Raw genomic sequence first — 19,981 nt, forward strand, 5'->3', positions numbered from 1 at the left:
GTAGCTAGTGGCCTGACCTGTGGTGGCGCAGTGGATAAAGCGTCGACCTAGAAATGCTGAGGTCGCCGGTTTGAAACCCTGGGCTTGCCTGGTCAAGGCACATATGGGAGTTAATCTTCCAGCTCCTCCCCCCTCCTCTCTCTCTCTCTCTCTCTCTCTCTCTCTCTCTCTCTCTCCTCTCTAAAAATGAATAAATAAAACAAAAATTAAAACTAAGATTGTAGCTAGTGGACTTAAACATACTGTATTCTCTGTAGGGTTTATGAATCATGATCCTTCAATGAGAGCTTTTTTTTCTTTTAAGATATTCCGATTTGACTCCCCAGGCTTGCCTTGTCAAGACACATATGCTTCCTGCTCCTCTCCCCTTCTCTCTCTCTCCTCTGAGTAAATTTAAATAATTTATTGCCTTATGAGGTGGTGGTGCAATGGATAGAGCTGAGGACCCAGGTTCGAAACCCTGAGGTTGCTGGCTTGAGCGTGGGATCATAGACATGACCTCATGGTCACTGGCTTGAGCCCACAGGTTGCTAGCTTGAAGCTCAGACGTCACTGATTTGAAGCCCAAAGGTCACTGATTTGAACCCAAGGTCACTGGATTGAGCAAGGGGTCACTGGCTCAGCTGGAATTCCCTGGTCAAAGCAGATATGAGAAAGCAATCAATGAACAACTAAGGTGCCGCAACTATGAGTTGATGCTTCTTATCTCCCTTCCTGTCTGTCCCTCTGTTTCTCTCAAAAAAAAAATTTATTGATTTTAGAGAGAGGAGAAAGAGCAAGAAATGGGGGAGGAGCAGGAGGCATCAACCCACAGTTGCTTCTCATATGTGCCTTGACTAGGCAAGCCCAGGGCCTTGAACTGGGGGACTTCGGTGCTCCAGGTTGAGGTTCCATCCACTGCACCACCACAGGTCAGACTTTTTTTTTTTTTTGCATATTTCTGAAGTTGGAAACAGGGAGGTAGTCAGACTCCGGCATGTGCCCGACCGGGATCCACCTGGCATGCCCACCAGGGGGTGATGCTCTGCCCATCTGGGGCATTGGCTCTGTTGCAACCAGAGCCATTCTAGTGCCTGAGGCAGAGGCCACAGAGCCATCCTCAGCTCCCGGGCCAACTTTGCTCCAATGGAGCCTTGGCTGTGGGAGGGGAAGAGAGAGACAAAGAGGAAGGAGAGGGGGAGGGGTGGAGAAGCAGATGGCCGCTTCTCCTGTGTGCCCTGGCCGGAAATCGAACCCAGGACTCCTGCACGCCAGGCTGACGCTCTACCACTGAGCCAACTGGCCAGGGCTAAAATCCAATTCTTAAATAGCATTTTTTATTTAAAATGTGCACTTTTTAAGGAATTACAACAGTCTCTGAAACAAGGGTATTCAGAAAGGAGCCCCTGAGAAAGACTTGTTTACTCCTGAAGGTTTTTCCTATATCACAGAGGCAGTGGTTCCCTTAGTGAACAAATATGAAATTGTATCTTTCCAGAAGAAAGCAATCACAAGCTCTGCACAAAGAACACTTATTTCGTTTCCTAGCAATGGCGTTACCGTCTGCTCTTTAATAGCATCCTTGATCCCGGCTTGCACCATTAGGTCATTTACGTTCCTCTGTAAGTCCTGGATGCGTGTCCCCATTTCTTCCAGTTCCATGTTAAGGAGTGCAGAGCCCTGGCCAGAAAGCCCTGCTTCAACCTACAGCTGCTCCTCCCCGGTCCTACACAAACACCCTGGCCAGCCAGCAGGTTTAAGACACCTGAAGGTCGGTGCAGATACTTTTCTGAGACTTTTTTTGTTTGTTTTATTTTTTCTTACTTTTTCTTTTTTTTTACAAACCCTTGTGTGAGGGCTGACTTTCAATGGATCGCAGCAAGGGAGCTGCTCTGCTACGTACGGAAACCCCGACCCAGAAGCAGGTCGTCTACGAATGGTTTAGCACCAGGTTCCCCACGAACAAACGTGTGTTGCGTGATGGGCGAGGGGGCGGCCCCCTTTCTGGCCGCACCGTTTCCCAGGATGAGGGGCTCTCCGCACGGACCCGGGTTCCCACACGCGGCAGGGGCACGCCGCACCACGCGGGGGCACGCGCGGTGGGGACGGCGGAGGACCGGCTCTCCGAGGCCAACCGAGGCCCCGCAGCGCTGCCTATCGTTCGCCTGGGCGGGATTCTGATTTAGAGGCGTTCAGCCATAATCCCACAGATGGTAGCTTCACCCCATTGTCCTGAGACTTTTGTAGGCTATCTCTAACCTCTGAACTGTGAGATCAGCTCTGAAAACTCGGCTCCCCTGACATGGACACAGATTCTGGGATGTGATGTTGTCTGGTTATGTTTGACTCTGTCTGAACCAAACTCGACTGAAGATGTAAATACAATGGAAATGAACTCAGTTTAACTTTATCATGTTTAAGAATCTCCCCCCTCCCGCGTGGTAACCCATCTACAGAATCAAAAACTGCAAGTTCCATATGCAAATACTCTCCAGAGTGTTTAAGGAATGAATTTAACTGTGTGAGGTGAGCTCCAGTTGGGCAAGTCTTAGGGTAGATGTTACCCTTATCTGGATTTGCTCATTGTATCCTAATTGTGTTTGAATTCATGTCTTAAAACAGTGAGCTGCTCAAGTTACAAAACAAAACAGGTAGGTGATCCAGGTGTAGCACTCTACCTTGGGGCCCCACCACCTTCTACCTGCCAGTTTCTGAATGTGTAGTAGAATACAACTGTCACCAAGGAGACCACAGGCTTATTTAGGGCTTGGTGGGAAAGCCCCGCTGGGTAGTTGTGTGCAGTATGTCCACATATTTTATTGCCACACAAAATGCCCCATGCTGCTGGTCAAGCAAGAAAAAATTGCCTGTGACTGGCAATCAGAATGCCTGTGACATACATCAGAATGCCACAGAAAGGCACAAATGTAGATACCAGGAAGTCTGAGGTCAACAATTATCCACTAAACACATATTCCATGATAATTTAACAGTGCAAAGCATCACAGTATTTTCTATAAGACAAAAGAAGGAGCCTGGCCTGTGGTGGTGCAGTGGATCAAGTGTCAGCCTGGAACACTGAGGTCGCCAGTTTGAAACTTCGGGCTTGCCCAGTTAAGGCACATATAAGAAGCAATCAATGAACAACTAAAGTGAAGCAACTATGACCCCCCTCTCTCTCTACCTCTCTCTTTCTCTAAAATCAATAAATAAAAATTTTTTTTTTAAAAAAAGAAAAGGATATTTCCAAGATTTAATGTTGCAGCCAGGGCTTGAAAATGTTCTTGAAGTTCCTGAAATAGATTTTCTGCCTGAAAAAATGAAACAAAACAACTGAATATAATGCTTACTCTTGATGTAGGGCATTTTAAGCATCGGAATAGAACCATCCACATATATAGTTGATTTTTGGCAAGAAAAGTCTTTTCAACCACGAGTGCAGGGACAGAGAGCCCAGCACCCTAACTGACTAAGTTGCCAGGCCTCACACCACACCCAAACTAACCTCACAGGATCCTATACCTACAGGTGAGCCCCAGGACCACACGAATGTAGGGAGCATCCAGTCACCTGGGTCTCGTGAAGCCTGCTCACAGGAGCTGAGAGCCATTGATACACCTAGGAGTCATTAGCTGGGGTTGGCATCGTGAACTGTCACACAAAAATGTCACCAAGGCTATGATGGCAGGCCACAATTCCATGTTGCTTCATGATTTACATATGAAATCTCAAACTATGATGTAACTCTCCTTACACAAGTATTATCTCCCTAGAGGTGGAAACATGGGGCTGGGGGGAAGGTCAATCTAGAATTGGCATTTCTGTTTTTGTTGCGAAACCTTAGTTGTTCATTGATTGCTTTCTCATGTGTGCCTTGACCGTGGGCCTTCAGCAGACCGAGTAACCCCTTGCTCGAGCCAGCAACCTTGGGTCCAAGCTGGTGAGCTTTTTGCTCAAACCAGATGAGCCTGTGCTTAAGCTGGCGACCTCAGGGTCTCGAACCTGGGTCCTCTGCATCCCAGTCCGACGCTCTATCCACTGGGCCACCGCCTGGTCAGTAGAATTGGCATTTCTGTGTCAAGACCACCACCTATGTCAGCAGTGGGTCAGCAGCCCTTTCGTTCAATCAGTGGCTTTTGTCTATCACGGAAATATGGGTTCAAGTACCAACTACATCTCATTCTTTTTCACAAGACAGAGGAATCTGCCTTTGAATGGTGCTTCCAGGCCATTAGTATCAGGAGGTCTGTATCAGGAGGGTGGGTGTGAGCCCAGCGGCAGGAGGGGGGGGAATTGCGGGCAGTTCCCTGTGCCCCCCCCCGCAAGGCACTTGCACGATCCCACCCCCATCCCAACCCAGGAGGGGGTTGCGCACCCACACAGCCCAGAGCTCGCAGCCTGCTCCCGGGGTCTTCGGGTTGCGGCACATCTATGTGGACCTCGAGTGCGTCGGGTGGGACTAACGGTCCAATTGCTCCAGGTGGGTCCAGGTGGCTCTGGCTCTGGTGGGTCAGCTGCCATGACACCATCTGGCTCTGGAAGCTGTAGCTGCAGACAGGGCTCGGACTGCAGAGTGAACCACTGAGAGCCTGGGCGTGCTGCGGCAGCCAGCAACTTAGGTGCGGGTGGCGCATTCTTGGGTGGGGCAGGGCTGTCCAACCTGGGAGACCAGAAGCTGCCGGGCAGGTCCTGGGAGAAGGCCTGGGAGGTGAGGGCCAGGTGAGGGTGGCGGCTTCATCTTGAAGGTCATAGTCACCGGGCCAGGAGCAGGAGCTGGGGCCCTCTGCAGACACAAGGCCTTTGGTGTGAAAAGTTGCGCAAGTCTGGTTTGCTTTTTTTCATCACGTTGGAGATGAAAGAGGTAGCCATGGATCCCGCACAATTTCCTCCTCCTCCTTCCTCATCATAAAATATACACAATGTAAAATTTACCATCATAATCATTTTTAGGTGCACAGCTCAGTGGTGTTAGGCACATTCACAGTGTTGGGTAGCCATCACCCCCATCCACCCAGAGAATGTTTTCATCTTCCCAAACTGAACCTCTGTCTCATTAAACTCATTCACCTCCCCTGGCCCCTGGCACCCACTGTCTATTCTCATCACATTCCATCCATTTACATGACGTTGTCACTTCTCTAAGAAGGATCACGGAGGCCCTATAATCACCCTTCCCAGAGACTGTCTTCCTTGAATATCAGCCGAATCCATGGTCGACTTTAAAATGATGAATCCTGTGTTCTGTGACCAATTCTTGATACTTCACCAACACTTGCATCTGGTTTCTGATTTTACTGAAGATCTGGCAGGAAGTCCTCATCCCTCCTTCTGGTGCCCTTTAGGCTTGTCTGGACAGGAGCTCCTGGTCACTTTGTGAGTGGTGATGTCTTTTGCACCACTGTTTGGTTCCCCTTTAAACTTGAAGCTCTGTGAGACAGGGCTGTATCTGTCTGAGTCACATCAAAATGTCCCAGGGGCCTTGCTGAGCCATAGCACATGGACACCTGGGTGCTGAATGCAGGAAACATGACAACACATGCAAAGATACCCAACCGCATTAGTAATCAGAGAATGCAAATATCAGTGCCACACTGAGATCCCAGTTCACACCCACAATGGACACAGTTAGACATAGACAATAACAAGCGTTGACAAATCATGAGCCTCACAATTGTGGTGGAATTGGGAAACAGAGCAGCAAGTGTGGAAATAGCCTGCTGGTCCATAAAACCTCAACTCCACCTTTAGGTATCAACCCAGGAGAAATGACTACATGTGTCTACACAGAGACATGTACACAAATGTTTATAGCAGCAAAAAAATTCTATTTTAATTTTTGGGTGAGAGGGAGAGAGAGAGAGAGAGAGAGAGAGAGAGAGAGAGAAACATTGGTCTGTTCCTGTTGGGGCCCAGACCAGGGATCAAACTGGCAACCTCAGTGCTTTGGAGCGACACTCTAACCAACTGAGCTATCTGGCCAGGGCAACATTATTTTTTTAAAAGATTTTATTTATTAATTTTAGAGAGAGGAGAGAGGAGAGAGAGAGAGGGAGAGAGGAAGGGGGGTGGCGGCATGGGAAGCATTAACTCATAGTAGTTGATTGGGCAACCCAGGGATTATTTCGAACTGGCAACTTCAGCATTCCAGGTTGAAACTTGATCCACTGCACCACCACAGGTCAGGTACAGCAGCATTATTAATAGTCAAAAGGTAGAAGCAGGCCTGACCTGTGGTGGCGCAGTGGATAAAGCGTCGACCTGAAACGCTGAGGTCACCGGTTCAAAAACCCTGGGCTTGCCTGGTCAAGGCACATATGGGAGTTGATGCTTCCTGCTCCTCCCTCCCCCTTCTCTCTCTCTCTCTCTCACTCTCTCCTCTCTAAAAATTAATAAAAGAAAAAATAAAAACAAACAAACAAAAGGTAGAAGCAAATACCAAATGTCTAATAGATGATGAATAAACAGAATATGGCCTGTCACTACAATGGGGTATCACTCAGCCGTAAAAGGAAGTAAGTTCTGACACTCACTGCAATCAATGTGAATAACCTTGAAGACATGCTGAGTGAAATAAACCAGTCAGAAAGGAATCAATGCTATATGATTCCACTTATATGAAGTACCTACAATCATCAAGTTCATACTGAAAGTAGATGGTGGGTGCTAGGGCTGGGGGAGAAGTGGTGAGTCAGTGTTGAATGGATGCTGAGTTTCAGTTTGGAAAGATGAAAACATTCTGGAGATGATGGTGATAAGGCTGCACAACTATGTGGATGTGCTTAATGCTACTGAACATGCACTTGAAAATGGGTAAGGTGGTAAATCTGATGTTATGCATATTTTACTACAATATATACATATTTTAAAAGTACATCTTCCTAGCTAACCCTTCAAACCCTAAGCTAAGAATTCTTGGACCCATGATTCTCTCTCTCTCTCCCTTTATTTTTTTCTGAAATGAGAAGCCGGGAGGCAGGCAGACAGACGCCTGCATGTGCCCGACCAGATCCACCCGGCATGCCCACCAGGGGGCGAAGCTCTGTTGTGACTGGAGCCATTCTAGTGCCTAAGGCAGAGGCCATTGGAGCCATCTTCAGCGCCAGGCCAACTTTGCTCCAATGGAGCCTTGGCTGTGGGAGGGGAAGAGAGAGACAGAGAAGGAGGAGGGGAGGAAAGGGTGGAGAAGCAGATGGGTACTTCTCCGGTGTGTCCTGACCGGGAATCAAACCCAGGACTTCCACACACCAGGCCAATCTCCCTTTGTATTTTTAAACATCTTTCTCAACTGTAATCTCTATGGTCCAATGGGAACCTACTCAGAAATTCACCCTGAGAACCAATCTCTACTGAAGAAATAGGTTCTGTTACTCTACACCAAGCACCTGGATGAGTTTTCACCTACACTGTCAAGTTACTGTTCAAATTCTTAGTCCTGCATCTGTGGGAGGCAAATTCATTAATATGGAAGTGAGAATCACTCAACAGAAACCCATTTTCATAAGAGCATTAAATTTCAGGAACTAGATTCAAGGGGTAAATCCTCTAATGCAACTGACCTTGGAAGTCTACAATGTGAGAACAGTAAGGTGTGCCGTGAAGATGCAGAAAGTAGCCGATGATTCTCTGGTGCAGGGCACAGACCAGGAAGGAAAAGTGTCTGAGTAAGAAGTACACATTTATGGAAGCAAAGACACACATAACAAGAGCAGAAGCAAAACGTGAAACAAAAGTTTAGATTAGAAAATTAAAATTTGAATTTTGATACATGAGAACATTACAGTGTAACTAAATGGAGGGGGAAATTCTGTCCTGTGGAGCATAAATGCCAGCAGGAGTGCCCGGTGCTGAATCCCACATGATGATGTTTTTAAGACCTTCAGTCTGAGATGCTGTTGATGCATTGTTATGGCCAAGAAAGGGAGAAATGCTGTCATGTAGACTGTCCTGTTCAATTTTTACTTTACATTCGTTCAAAGACATCTTTTATAGTTACTGATGCTGGTGATGGACACATGGGGCTCACTGTGCTTCCACCTCTACTTTTGCATGTTTGCAAATTCTCACTTAAATCTTCTGTAAGAAGCAGCATTCTTTGGGGGTATAGCTCTGGATATACAGACTTCAGTATAGAATTTTTTTTGGCCCTGGCTGGTGGCTCAGTGGTAGAGCGTCAGCTGAGCATGTGTGTAAGTTCCAGAGTTCGATTCCTGGTCACAGCACACAGGAGAAGCGACCTTCTCCACCCCTCCACCCCTCCCTCTCTCCCTTCTCTCTCTCTCTCTTTCTTCACCTTCCACATTCATGGCTCGATTGGTTCAAGCAAGTTGGCCCTGGGCACTGAGGATGGCTCCATGGCCTTGCCTCAGGAATAGCTTGGTTGCTGAGCAACAGCAATAGCACCAGATGGGCATAGCATAGCCTGGTAAGGGGCTTGCCGGGTAGATCCCGGTTGGGGTGCATGTGGGTTTGTCTCTCAGCCTCCCTGCCTCTCACTTAATAAAAAAAATTTTTTTCTTTATTTTTCTTTGTTTTGAAATATTTTTTTATTAACTTTATAGAAGGAGGAGGGGTGGGTGGGTATGAGAAGTAGAGAAGTAGTTGCTTCACTCTAGTTGTTCATTGGTTGCTTCTCATATGTGCCTTGACCTGGCAAGATCAGGGTTTCCAACCAGCGACCTCAGAGAGTTACAGGTGGGTGCTCTATCCACTGTGCCACCACAGGCCAGCCTTCTTTTTATTTATTTTAAAATAGCTGCCATATTTTTATAATTTTAGCTTTCATTTCTTTAAATGCAATATTATCAACTATTTTAAAACTAATTATTTATGATGCAATTCTGGCCACATGGCAAGTATGTGGTCTTTCCTGGAAGCAGATTGCTCTGAGTCCCGAGGACTTCCTGTGTAGGATTTTAAAACAGTGGCTCTCAAACTTGGCTACCTGGAGACTGCCGAGGCTGCCCACACTTAAGTGGACTCTGGAGGTGCTCTCTGGGTGGGTGCCCCCCACACCCTGATGGACCCAGAGTAGAAGGTGGCTGTGGGCTGTCCACTGATTTGCCTGTATGTGCCAGAAAAACAGGGCTGGCAGCAGTGATCCAGATGCTCCAGAATGGAACATTCTAGAGGTTTTACAGGTGGCTAAGCAGGAACACCTGTTTCTCTTCAGCCCTGTCTGGTTTCCTTCTCTTTGTTGTGCTTTTGACTCCTTATTCATGCCCGATGCTGCGTTCTCTCCCGTGGACACTGAATTGTGATAATCCAGATATACCTGACAACTACCTCAGAGGAGTGAGAGCAATCCCGTGTTCTTTCCATCCTCAGCGCCCGTGGCCAACTTTGCTCCAATGGAGCCTGGGCTGCAGGAGGGGAAGAGAGAGACAGAGAAGAAGGGGGGGGGGGAGAAGCAGATGGGCTATTCTCCCGTGTGCCCTGGCCGCGAATCGAACCCGGGACTTCCACACGCCGGGCCAAAAAACCGGGCCAATCTCCCTTTGTATTTTTAAACATCTTTCTCAATTGTAATCTCTATGGTCCAATGGGAACCTACTCAGAAATTCACCCTGAGAACCAATCTCTACTGAAGAAATAGGATCTGTTACTGTACACCAGGCTCGCTGGGGAGTTGCTCTTAGCCAGGTGTAACTGTTATGATCTCCCACAAAACCTACCAGGTAGGAAACAGGTAGCCAGACCTGGGGTGGAGGGGAAGCTGGGGCCGCACTCTTACCTGCCAGGCCTTCCTTTTTGGAGTACTTCGGTTCGGCTGTGGTTGAGTGAAGCCCTGAGGAGGACTCCTCCTCAGACAGAGTCCTGGGGGCCCTGACCCCCACCTGCACGGTAACCAGGTCTGGCTTCACGCAGGGTCGTCCCTGTCCCGCCCACGTGGGCCGCGCGCACTCCCAGCTGCCGCCGCACCTGCGTCCTGAGCCTTGGGGCTCACCGCGGTCGGGCACGACTCAGGAATTCATATTTTCTTTCCTCGTCCAGGACCCCCTCTTGATCCCCTGAACAGAACCGTGTGTCTGAGCTGGAGCAGTTAACAGCATATCTAAAACGCGCGTCCCAGGCCCGGGTACTTGTAGCGGGGACTCTGAAGACCGCCGGCGGCGGTGGCTGCGGGCTGCGAAGGGCTTTGTTCCCAAAGGAGCCGCCGGTCCCATCTGGTTAAGCCCCCGAACTTCTGAATCCTACTCCGGGGTGTCGCCTGGGTCAGGATGGGGCCCCGACTCCGCCAGACAATGACCGCGCGGGAGAAACCCTGGAGTTTCTGGGGTTCACTTCCCACGAGGGGTGACGTACCCTCGCCCACACGCCTTCGTCCCCACTAGAGGGGTCCCCAGGCCACGCGTTGACCGCGGGGCAGCGAAAGGACTTGGTCCTCCGCTCCCGGTGGCCAAGCGCCGAGACTACAAGGCCCTCACCGGGACAGGTGGAGGCGGTCCAACCCGGTACCTGGCTTCGAAGGAGTGGCCCCGCCAGGCGGGCATCTCCTACCACGGTCCCGACGGGCGGAGGAGCAGTGTCCGCCCTACCTCTCTCCGCTCCGCCTCCAACTCCCCGCACCCGGCGCGCGCTCTAGGACCCGCCGGCGCCCGTCCCGCCCGCTGTGGGCGGGTCCCTGCGTTGTGACGTCAAGGGAGGCGGGGCTCTGGGCTCGGACGGGCAGACTGACGGACGCGGGCGGGACAGGCGGAGCCGGTAAGGCGGGTGAGGACCTACGCGCCGCAGTGCGCGTAGGCGTGGGGCGGACGCCGTTGGATCGGTCTCCGGGACCGAACCTCTGCTGGGACCGAGCTCTCCCCGGACCGAGTCCCCCACCCTCCCTGCGGTGCGTGCGTGCCTTGTCCACCAGAGATGCGGGTGCGCGCTCCCAGAGCGCCCTGAACGCGCGTGTCCGAGGAGGGGGTGGCGCCGCAGCGGTGAGACCCCGCGTTCCCCCCGGGTGCCCCTGAGGAGCGCCGCCTTCCTCTACTGGAGGCCCGGTCTCCAGGTCTTTACCTCTTCTTTCTTGCCAGGTTCCGGTGGCGGCCATGTGAGACTGACAGTCCGCGGTCCCAGGAGCCCGTGGGAGCAGAGGGGACTCAGCCAGCTGGACGTCAGCCTGCTGGCAGGACGGCGCAGGTGTTTGCAATGGACGCACAAGGCTTGGATTGGCTTTTGGTGCCGCTGCACCAGCTAGTTTCCTGGGGGGCAGCTGGGGCCATGGTCTTCGGAGGGGTGGTGCCGTACATCCCGCAGTACAGGGATATCCGGAGGACTCAGAACGCCGAGGGCTTCTCTACCTACGTGTGTTTGGTGCTCCTGGTGGCCAATATTTTACGGATACTCTTCTGGTAAGTCAGGGTTCTCTTATAGAGAGGGTACTCCTAGAGAGATGGCTTTCTCCTTTTGGGATTTCCTAGTGAGGCCAGGAGGGTGGAGGTGTTGTACTTCCTGAAAAGGGGCTGTTGAAATGGATGAGTTATTTGCTGGGGAGAGTGATGGATTAGAGTGGAGGATCTCACTCCTGATCTCAGGTCTTGGTCTTTATTCACTGTCACTCAGGCACTTGTCAGATGCTTGTCCAGGTCGTAGCCCTAGGAGGGGGCCCTGACCTCAGGGAATGTGCATGGGGATCAGCGGGGAAAAAACAACTGAGTAAGGGATACGCATAACAAAAAGAAGTTCCCAGTAGGAAGAACATTCCTCTGGCCAGTGAAGCCCCTTAGGAGGAGGCATCTGAGCCTGTCAGGGAGCAGGGCTCAGCGGTCTGCTGTGGCAGGGTCTCCCCCTTCAGCATCCTCTGTTGTGTGTGGGCTTTTGTTTATTTTTGAATAGGAAGTCAACTTTCTGGATAATACTTAAGAGACTATATTTTCTTGCTCTGCCCAGCCCAACTTCCTCTTTTTATCATTTGCATTCCGGTAAGGAACTGAAATTCATTTAAACAGTTGCTGAAGCCAGACATTGGGAGAGTGAATGTTCAGAGAAAATGGAAGAGGTCTTGTAGCCTCATTTGAAGCACCCCCCCCCCAATCTGGAGCTTTCCTTCCTTCTGGGTGGTCCCTGGCCCCTCTGTCAGTGGGAAGGTTGCTCACGGGAAGCCCTAGTGTCCAGGCCAGGACAAGGACTTGAGGCTCCTATCGACTTTTGGTCACTGAGTAATCATGCCTTTTTGCTAATTGACTTTAAGACAGTCTTATTGTGGTATGATTTTCATTGAAGAAAACCATCCATTCTAAATGTACAGTTTGATGAGTGGTGATGAAGCCCCCCGCCCCCGCCAATAAATGCCATCACAGTTGAGATATGAATTTCCTGAGCACAGAAGTTCTGTCTGCTCTGTGCACCTGTCCAGCCCAGGCCCAGTCCACCCTGATTCACTTTCCCTGGGCATTACTTTTGTTGCTGTCTGGAGTTTTTAAAAGGTGAGCTGGTGAATGAGTCAGTCTTATCTTGAGTCTGTCACATGGGGAGCCTTCTTCTCAGGGAGAGAGGTCAGCAGGGGCTAATTTTTGTTTAGCACAAGTTGAAAAACAGCATTTTGCAGATAACTTCTTTCCCTTTAGGATGAGAGGCCTCTGAGATGAACGAACACCTTGCTTCACTCTTCTAAAATGGCCTTAAGTCTAAGATTGAACAGAAGCAGGTTGAAATGTAGTTGCTCAACACTGTTGTTGACTATGACCACACTCGATAGGGTACTGGGAGCCCCCACCCAGGCACTGTCTGGAGGGTGGGGAGGTTAGGGGGCAACGTGCTTTTTATCATGGAATAAGTTTTCTTCAACAGTGGAGGGAACTACCAGGGTTGGATTACTTTATGGGAAAATAGTTCCATTTAGAGGTCTTTTCCCTTCAGAATCTTATTCAAAACTGCAGAAAGAAAGGAGAATAACATCTACATATCAGTATTTGGTTTGGAGGACTCATAAATTAAACCAGCTTCTTGAATGTTGTCTCACCAGTGCCTCTGGATTTAACTGGCATCTGATGTGGTTGGACCCCATATTTTCTCTTCACCGCAGTGCCTGAGCCTTTGAGAAAGCCTTGAGCAGCAGAGGGAGGCCTTTGTGGGATTCTAACCTTGGTCCATTGGCAAGTCTATTTCTGCACATCCAATTGTTTCTCCCCCAGAGAGTCAGCATCCTGAACTATCCTGGGTCACTTTAGGGGTTCAGTGCCTCCCATATAAGTAGACAGGGCTGCCTGCAGCCAGCATTCCAGAAGGCTGCAGAAATATATGGGATGTTGGAAGGGCAGGCAGAGAGGCACTGGTTCCTCCTTGAGATGTTCTGGCCTAGGGGTGCACTTCCCTGCATTTCACTGAAGCAGAAGGGCAGGTCTCTGTTTACAACTTGCCCTAATGTACACTTCTCTGCCCACCCATTCTCGAGATCCCACGGCTGTGAGGGCAAAAGCAGAAGCTCTCTTATATTTGTCTCTCACTCCCATGTCCCACCCCAAGCTTCGTAGATTAGCAGTCCATTTGATTTAATAGGTTCTAGAGTTTCCCACATGCCAGACGCTGGTCTGGATTCTGCAGTTTGTATTGTAGTGGAAGAACTGTGTGGAAGCTCTATACACACATGGGTTGTGGGTAGTGGGGAGGAAGAGCACAGGTCAGTGGCCGTGGCAGGCTCCATGGGAAGCAGAAGTGGGTTCCACACCAGAATGGTGCTGTAGTTAGGAACACTGGAGAGTACATTTCCCAAAGTTGGCTGGGACCACCGTTCTCAGAGCTCCAGTCCACCTGGGAAGTCCTGTGAGAGATCTGTAGTGCCAGGATGTGAGTCGCTCAGCGGGAGAGGCTGAGCAAATTCAAGTTTCTGAAACTTGGGGAATTCCTGTGACCTTATTTCTTACCATTCACTCAGCAGATCATACTCCTTAAAATGCTGATGTACAGGATTTGGCCTTTGTGGTATTAAATTTTATTTTATTTTATTTTATTTTTTACAGAGACAGAGAGTGAATCAGAGGGAGGGATAGATAGGGACAGACAGAAGGAACGGAGAGAGATGAGAAGCATCAATCATTAGTTTTTCTTTTTTTTTTTTTTTTGTATTTTTCTGAAGCTGGAAACAGGGAGGCAGTCAGACAGACTCTCGCATGCACCCGACCGGGATCCATCCGGCATGCCCACCAGGGGGCGATGCTCTGCCCATCGGGGCTTCGCTCACCAGAGTCACTCTAGCGCCTGGGGCAGAGGCCAAGGAGTCATCCCCAGTGCCCGGGCCATCTTTTACTCCAATGGAGCCTTGGCTGCAGGAGGGGAAGAGAGAGACAGAGAGGAAGAAGAGGGGGAGGGGTGGAGAAGCAGATGGGTGCTTCTCCTGTGTGCCCTGGCCGGGGATTGAACCCGGGACTTCCGCACGCCAGGCGGATGCTCTACCACTGAGCCAACCGGCCAGGGCCAATCATTAGTTTTTCATTGTGCGTTGCAACACCTTAGTTGTTCATTGATTGCTTTCTCATATGTGCCTTGACCACAGGCCTTCAGCAGACCGAGTAACCCCTTGCTGGAGCCAGTGACCTTGGGTTCAAGCTGGTGGGCTTTTGCTCAAACCAAATGAGCCCACGCTCAAGTTGGCAACCTCGGGGTCTCGAACCTAGGTCCTCTGCATCCCAGTCCGACACTCTATCCACTGCGCCACCGCCTGGTCAGGCTGGTCTTTGTGGTATTAGAAGTCAGGACAAAGGCTAAGTGAGACATAATATTTGTAGGCTTGTGATTTTGTACAGACAAAGGGAAGAGAGGAGGCCAGGGTGCATTGGTGGTGCTGCAGAGCTCCATACATTCATGGAAATAGTACTCAAGCCCCATTCCCATTGGAAGAAAACACTATCACAGATGCAATAACATTGTATTGGAAATGCAGCAACCTGTATTGGAGGTCTGATAACACTATATTGAAGATTTAGTAACATTGTATGCAGCAACATTGTGTCAGAGATGTACACACCTGAGGCTAAACAGAGATGTAGATTCTCTTCCACTTGAGATTTTTTTCTGTTACTTTGAAAAGTAGAGAAGATGTTCCCTGTAGAAACCTTTGCTTGGATTTGGTAGAACATTACACATCCTCTGCAGTGTGTATTTCCCTAGGGGCTAGACAAATGTAGGCTGCAACCAGGGGAGAACCCACTTCAGCTGGCTTCTCTGAGCGGCAGGTCCCGCAATTGTCTGGCGGGCTGTCCCATCGTCTGTAATAGAAGAGGCTGTGCCAATCCACATTCTCAGGCAGGAGAGGAAGAAGTGCTGTTGTGACATCCCTGCCAGCACAGACTATTTAAGGAAGAAACAGCACTTTAAGGAAGAAAGAGTTAAACTAATTTCATAAGTAAAAAAATGGTATCTTTCTATTTTATTTAGCTTTTAAAAATTATTAATGGCATTGAACTTCATTTCATATTTATTTTATCCCTCGTGTACTGTTTGTGAAAAGTTGTGCTTTTTGAAATTTTGTGTCTTGTTCAGCTAGCCTGCATCCTAAAATCACTAAGCATTCACTCGTGCTCCCTGTCACTCATGCTGAGTGGTTTCATTTATACTGTGAAAAGCAAGTTCTTCTAGATTTGATTCTTGTGTTGTGTAAGGAGAAGCACAAACTTGATATTTTCCCCACAATTTCTCTACTCATTGTTTCTGTTGAACATTTTTAAAAAACAGAAGCGGTTTTTTTCACACCATCACCCAAATTGCATGTTGTCAGACTTACAGTTGGGAATGAGCTTGGTGGGAGGGGTCCCTAATCTGACTCATTTTATTGTGATGCCGGCTGCTCAGCCTGACATGGAACCTTAACTGTCTGTCAAGTTTCCTTCACCTATGGGGGAGCTGCCTCCTGGATCAACTAGCAGTGGGGACCAGTTCTTAGAAATGACTGGGTATCTCCTCAAACAGCCTTAGGTTCAAACCTGACCTTTGTAGAAGAGCCAGAGGACCTGCGGGCTGTGGGTGTGGGAGACAATCTCTGGTAGAGAAAGCCTGGGGCACCCCCTCTCCCCACAGCACCTTCTCCTCACACAGGCTGGGCTCACCAGCTTTTACTTGTCCCAGGGTATCAGTGGAGTAGGGCATTTGGGGAAGCCCCGCAGTGATTCTTGAGCCCCTGCTGGGTGGTCTGAAGGCACCATCCGGTCCTGCTATCCTGGATGCCCTGGTCCCCTCTGCACCCAGCTCTGAGCCTGGCAGTCACCGTCCATGGTAGATATGGTGGATGTGGCTGTCTGGCCCTGGCGGGACCTGGGGGGGGGGGGCAGGGAGCACGAATAAGGTCCCCTGGTGTGGGGCAGCGCCTGATGCGTGTGCCCACCCCCAGGTTTGGAAGGCGGTTCGAGTCCCCGCTGCTTTGGCAGAGCATCGTCATGACGGCCACCATGCTGCTGATGCTGAAGCTGTGCACCGATGTCCGCGCCGCCAACGAGCTCAGCATCCGCCGCCGCTGCTTTGCAGGTGAGTGTCCAGCAATGTGGGATAAAGCTGCTAACACAGCAAAGCTTGCCTTGTGTCTGTGGGTAGAATGAGCGCCCCTTTGGCCCTATGTCATCCGAGCTGCTTGTGTCACCACATGGCGCTGTTATCTGCAACTGATGGTGGTGGTTTCAGTATTTAACACGGCTGTAGACGTTTTGAATGGGCAGGAGGCACGTTCCTGTTGGGCTCCTTTCTGGCTGACCAGGTCGGAGGACATTTGTGAGAAGGCTGTTTTATCTCTGACCTTTGTGAGGCTGCTACATAAACCATTTCTCTGTGGCTAAGTTAACTGGTACTTTTTCGTATGCCTTGTAGAAAATACTCCCAAAACCCTGATTTCGTGGGTGCAGGTGAATTGCCACCTGGTGCATGTGTTGGGCAGCAGGAACTACTACAGGATAAGCCCATGTGCTGCTGGGCTTTATTCAGCTCACGGAATAGAAGATGCTTCTTCCTGTTTTTGCCTTCTTTGAGAAGGCTCTTTCTGAGCTGTCAGGCTGGTGGGCTTCTTTCTGTGTGCGTGTGTGTGTGTGTGTGTGTGTGTGAGAGAGAGAGAGAGAGAGAGAGAGAGGAAGAGAGATGGGAAGAATCAACTCAGAGTTGTGACACTTTAGTTGTTTACTGATTGCTTCTCATATGTGCTTTGACTGGGGATTGCCAGCCAAGCCAGTGACCCCTTGCTCAAACCAGTGATCTTGGGCTCAAGTTAGTGAGCCTGTGCTCAAGTGGGAGGACCCTACTTTCAAGCCAGAGACCCCGGGGTTTCAAACCTGGGACCTCAGTGTCCCAGGCTGACACTCTATCCACTGCGCCACCACCAGTCAGACTGATGGGCTTCTTGTACTTAGGAGAGTTAACACCTTACTTCTGGTTTCCTTCTAATGACAAAAATGTACAACAGCTCTTACTTTGATTTTGTCTGTAATTGTGTGTGTGTTTCATCTCTGGTGTGGCTTGGAGAAGTGTTTTCTCAGAGTGTGTTTAGTTTGGAATGTCTGTGGACTTGAGGTCTTGGCCATGTTTTTGTTTCTGATGATCATCTTTCCCTGTGAGTGGCCTCTCCCCCTTGGGTAGCTCCTGTTTTTTGAGTGAAAGGAATGTATGCTCATTTCAGTCTTTGTGGAAAGTAGGTCAGCCCCCAGCTTGCTCTGACATGTGGCCTCGACCAATCAGTGTTACTTAAACTATGAAGGTGACCACCCTGTCCCTGGCACGTTTTGTTCTTTCTCCCTGTTGATGCCATTTTTTCCTCTGTGGATCTGTCCTGTCTCCCTGCTGTGACTCGGGAAGTCACACTGGAGCTGATGCTGATTGTGTGGCTGCTCTTGCCTAGAAAGTAGGGCTGTGTGAACAGGACCCATTATGGAGAGAAGTGCTAGGTTCCACGTTTGTCTTGCACAATGGCTTTCTGCTCCCACAGCATCTCCTCTGCCCTTCTCTCTGTGGTCTGTGCCCCTGGGAACCTCACCTTTCCTTTGGCACTGACCTCCTGGCTGACTGCAGAGGGACAGTGCTGGTGTCTCAGTGCCACCATCCTCACCCAGGAGAGAGGAGAGGCCATGGTGCCTGGGTGCTGTGTGCCTTTGAAACCTGAAAGCAGGTTTGTGACCTTGTTTGAAGGAGTGTGATGTTGTAGTGTGCCAGACAGAGCAGGTGTGGGAGCCTAGGCCATTGGCCTCTGAAGTTTAACATGTGACATTGCCTCCTCTGCCTTGTGCTCCCCTCCCCTCAGGTTTTGCCAACAGGTCTTTTTTTCCCCCTATTGATTAATTTGAGAGAGAGAAGGAAGCCTTTGTTTGTTGTTCCACTTAGTTGTGCATTCACTGGTTGCTTCCAGTATGTGCCCTGAGGGGGGGCAGGGGTTGTCAAACCTGCAACCTTGTCATTTGGGGACAACATTCTAACCAACTGCACTCACCGGCCAGGGTACCAGAGGGCCTTCACGTTGGTGCAGGTGAGGGCAGTGGGCACCATGAGCAGGACGATGTGCCTCCTCGGGGGGCCTCCTTCAAAAGGGTTCTTGATGAAGTGAGCAGGTTGGTGGACATCTAATCATTTTTTTTATTTCCATTATTCTATGAAAATTCTTCCAAAAAGAGTATTTCTATTCTGTTAACTGGGCTTCAGTTAAAAAGTGAATCTCAGTTTTCAGGGGCAAGGCTGGAATCTGAACTTAAACATGTGAGCTCCTCTGCTGAGCAGATGGGAACCTGGGATGTGTCACCTTGTGTGGCAGAGGGGCTTTACAGATGTGATTAATATTGGGCCCTGGAGTGGAGTTGTCCTGGATTGTCGGTTGGGCTCGTATCATCACAGGGCCCTTAGAATGGAAGAATAAGAAAGGGGACACCAGGTTGGTAATGGACAGACAGACTGACAGAGGACTCAGCTCTTGCTGCCTTTGAAGGTAGTGGAGGGGGGCGTTCTCAACAGGAATGGCTTTCCTGTTTCAGCCAGCAAGGACACAGGGATCCAGTCCTCCAGCCACAAGGAACCAAATTTAGACAACAAGCTGAGTGAGTGCATCTGGGTCCTCATGAGTCTGCAGTTTGGGCAGAGCTTGGCTGGAATGGCTGTGACATCTCTTTTTCCTGCTCAAATGTCTAGAGTTGGTGCTGGTGGTGAGCTGGGATCTCAGTGGGTTCTCTGCTGGAATGTCCACACGTGGCTTCTTCATGTGGCCTGGGCATCCTCACAACCACAACATGGCCCAGGTTTCAAAAGGAGTGTTTGGGAGAACTGGGTGGAGTCTATGTGTTTTGTGTTTTTTTTTGTTTTGTTTTGTTTTTTTGTATTTTTCTGAAGTTGGAAATGGGGAGGCAGTCAGACTCCCGCATGCGCCCGACTGGGATCCACCCGGCATGCCCACCAGGGGGCGATGCTCTGCCCATCTGGGGCGCCGCTCTGTTGCATCCAGAGCCATTCTAGCGCCTGAGGCAGAGGCCACAGAGCCATCCTCAGCGCCCAGGCCAACTTTGCTCCAATGGAGCCTTGGCTGTGGGAGGAGAAGAGAAAGACAGAGAAGAAGGAGAGGGGGAGGGGTGGAGAAGCAGATGGGCGCTTCTCCTGTGTGCCCTGGCCGGGAATCGAACTCGGGACTCCTGCACGCCAGGCCGACGCTCTACCACTGAGCCAACTGGCCAGGGCTAGTCTATGTGTTTTTGAAGATCTTGTCTTGGATATGATACAGTGTTGCTTCTGTAGGGGCGTGGCCATAGGTCTTCCACAATGAGGGACATAGACACCGGTCTTGGGGAGTGACAGGGTTGGAGGAGAATGTGGGTCTGGCTTGCAGTGAGTTCGTTGCAGATTTGTGGAAGAATGTCATTGTTGAAAACATTTCCAATATCTGTTTCCTCCAGTCTGTCCTACACAAGAGGTTTTTCTGAAACACAGGTCTGATCGTGTTGCTTTCCAGCCAAGAAACCTTAGGTAGCTTGATGCTGTGCAGGGAGGGTTCCATTGTGGGCTGTGCCTCTTCCCTCCCTGCACCACATGCCCCTTGCAGGCCTGCATTGTACACCCTGTTGTTCAGCACGCG

At 50.0% G+C, this 19,981-nt stretch overlaps 2 protein-coding genes and 1 non-coding gene across 13 annotated transcripts in view; 1 reads left to right on the top strand and 2 right to left on the bottom strand.

Annotated features, from left to right (window-relative positions):
* Positions 1-10,510, bottom strand: part of LOC136315748 (glyoxylate/hydroxypyruvate reductase B-like) — a 48,081-nt gene extending 37,571 nt beyond the window's left edge. Inside the window, exon 1 of the mRNA XM_066247614.1 lies at positions 10,404-10,510. The gene's annotated coding sequence lies outside the window, so the exon portion shown is untranslated. The remainder of the gene's footprint in view (positions 1-10,403) is intronic.
* A 108-nt stretch (positions 10,511-10,618) lies between these two features.
* Positions 10,619-19,981, top strand: part of SLC66A2 (solute carrier family 66 member 2) — a 29,817-nt gene continuing 20,454 nt past the window's right edge. For 6 of the 11 annotated variants that reach the window (XM_066247510.1, XM_066247516.1, XM_066247517.1 and 3 more), the window contains exons 1-3: positions 10,709-10,901; positions 10,998-11,315; positions 16,286-16,419. In XM_066247510.1, the coding sequence (XP_066103607.1) occupies positions 11,113-11,315; positions 16,286-16,419 (337 nt within the window). In that variant the 5' untranslated portion in view covers positions 10,709-10,901; positions 10,998-11,112. Of the gene's footprint in view, positions 10,902-10,972; positions 11,316-16,285; positions 16,420-19,981 lie in introns of all 11 variants that reach the window. The other 5 variants (XM_066247512.1, XM_066247515.1, XM_066247513.1 and 2 more) reach the window with 5 other exon arrangements.
* TRNAA-GGC (transfer RNA alanine (anticodon GGC)) lies at positions 14,302-14,377 on the bottom strand. The gene has a single exon. It is a non-coding gene; the product is annotated as a tRNA-Ala (tRNA).

Source organism: Saccopteryx bilineata, chromosome 11, assembly GCF_036850765.1.
Source record: "Saccopteryx bilineata isolate mSacBil1 chromosome 11, mSacBil1_pri_phased_curated, whole genome shotgun sequence".
NCBI classification, from domain to species: Eukaryota; Metazoa; Chordata; class Mammalia; order Chiroptera; family Emballonuridae; genus Saccopteryx; species Saccopteryx bilineata.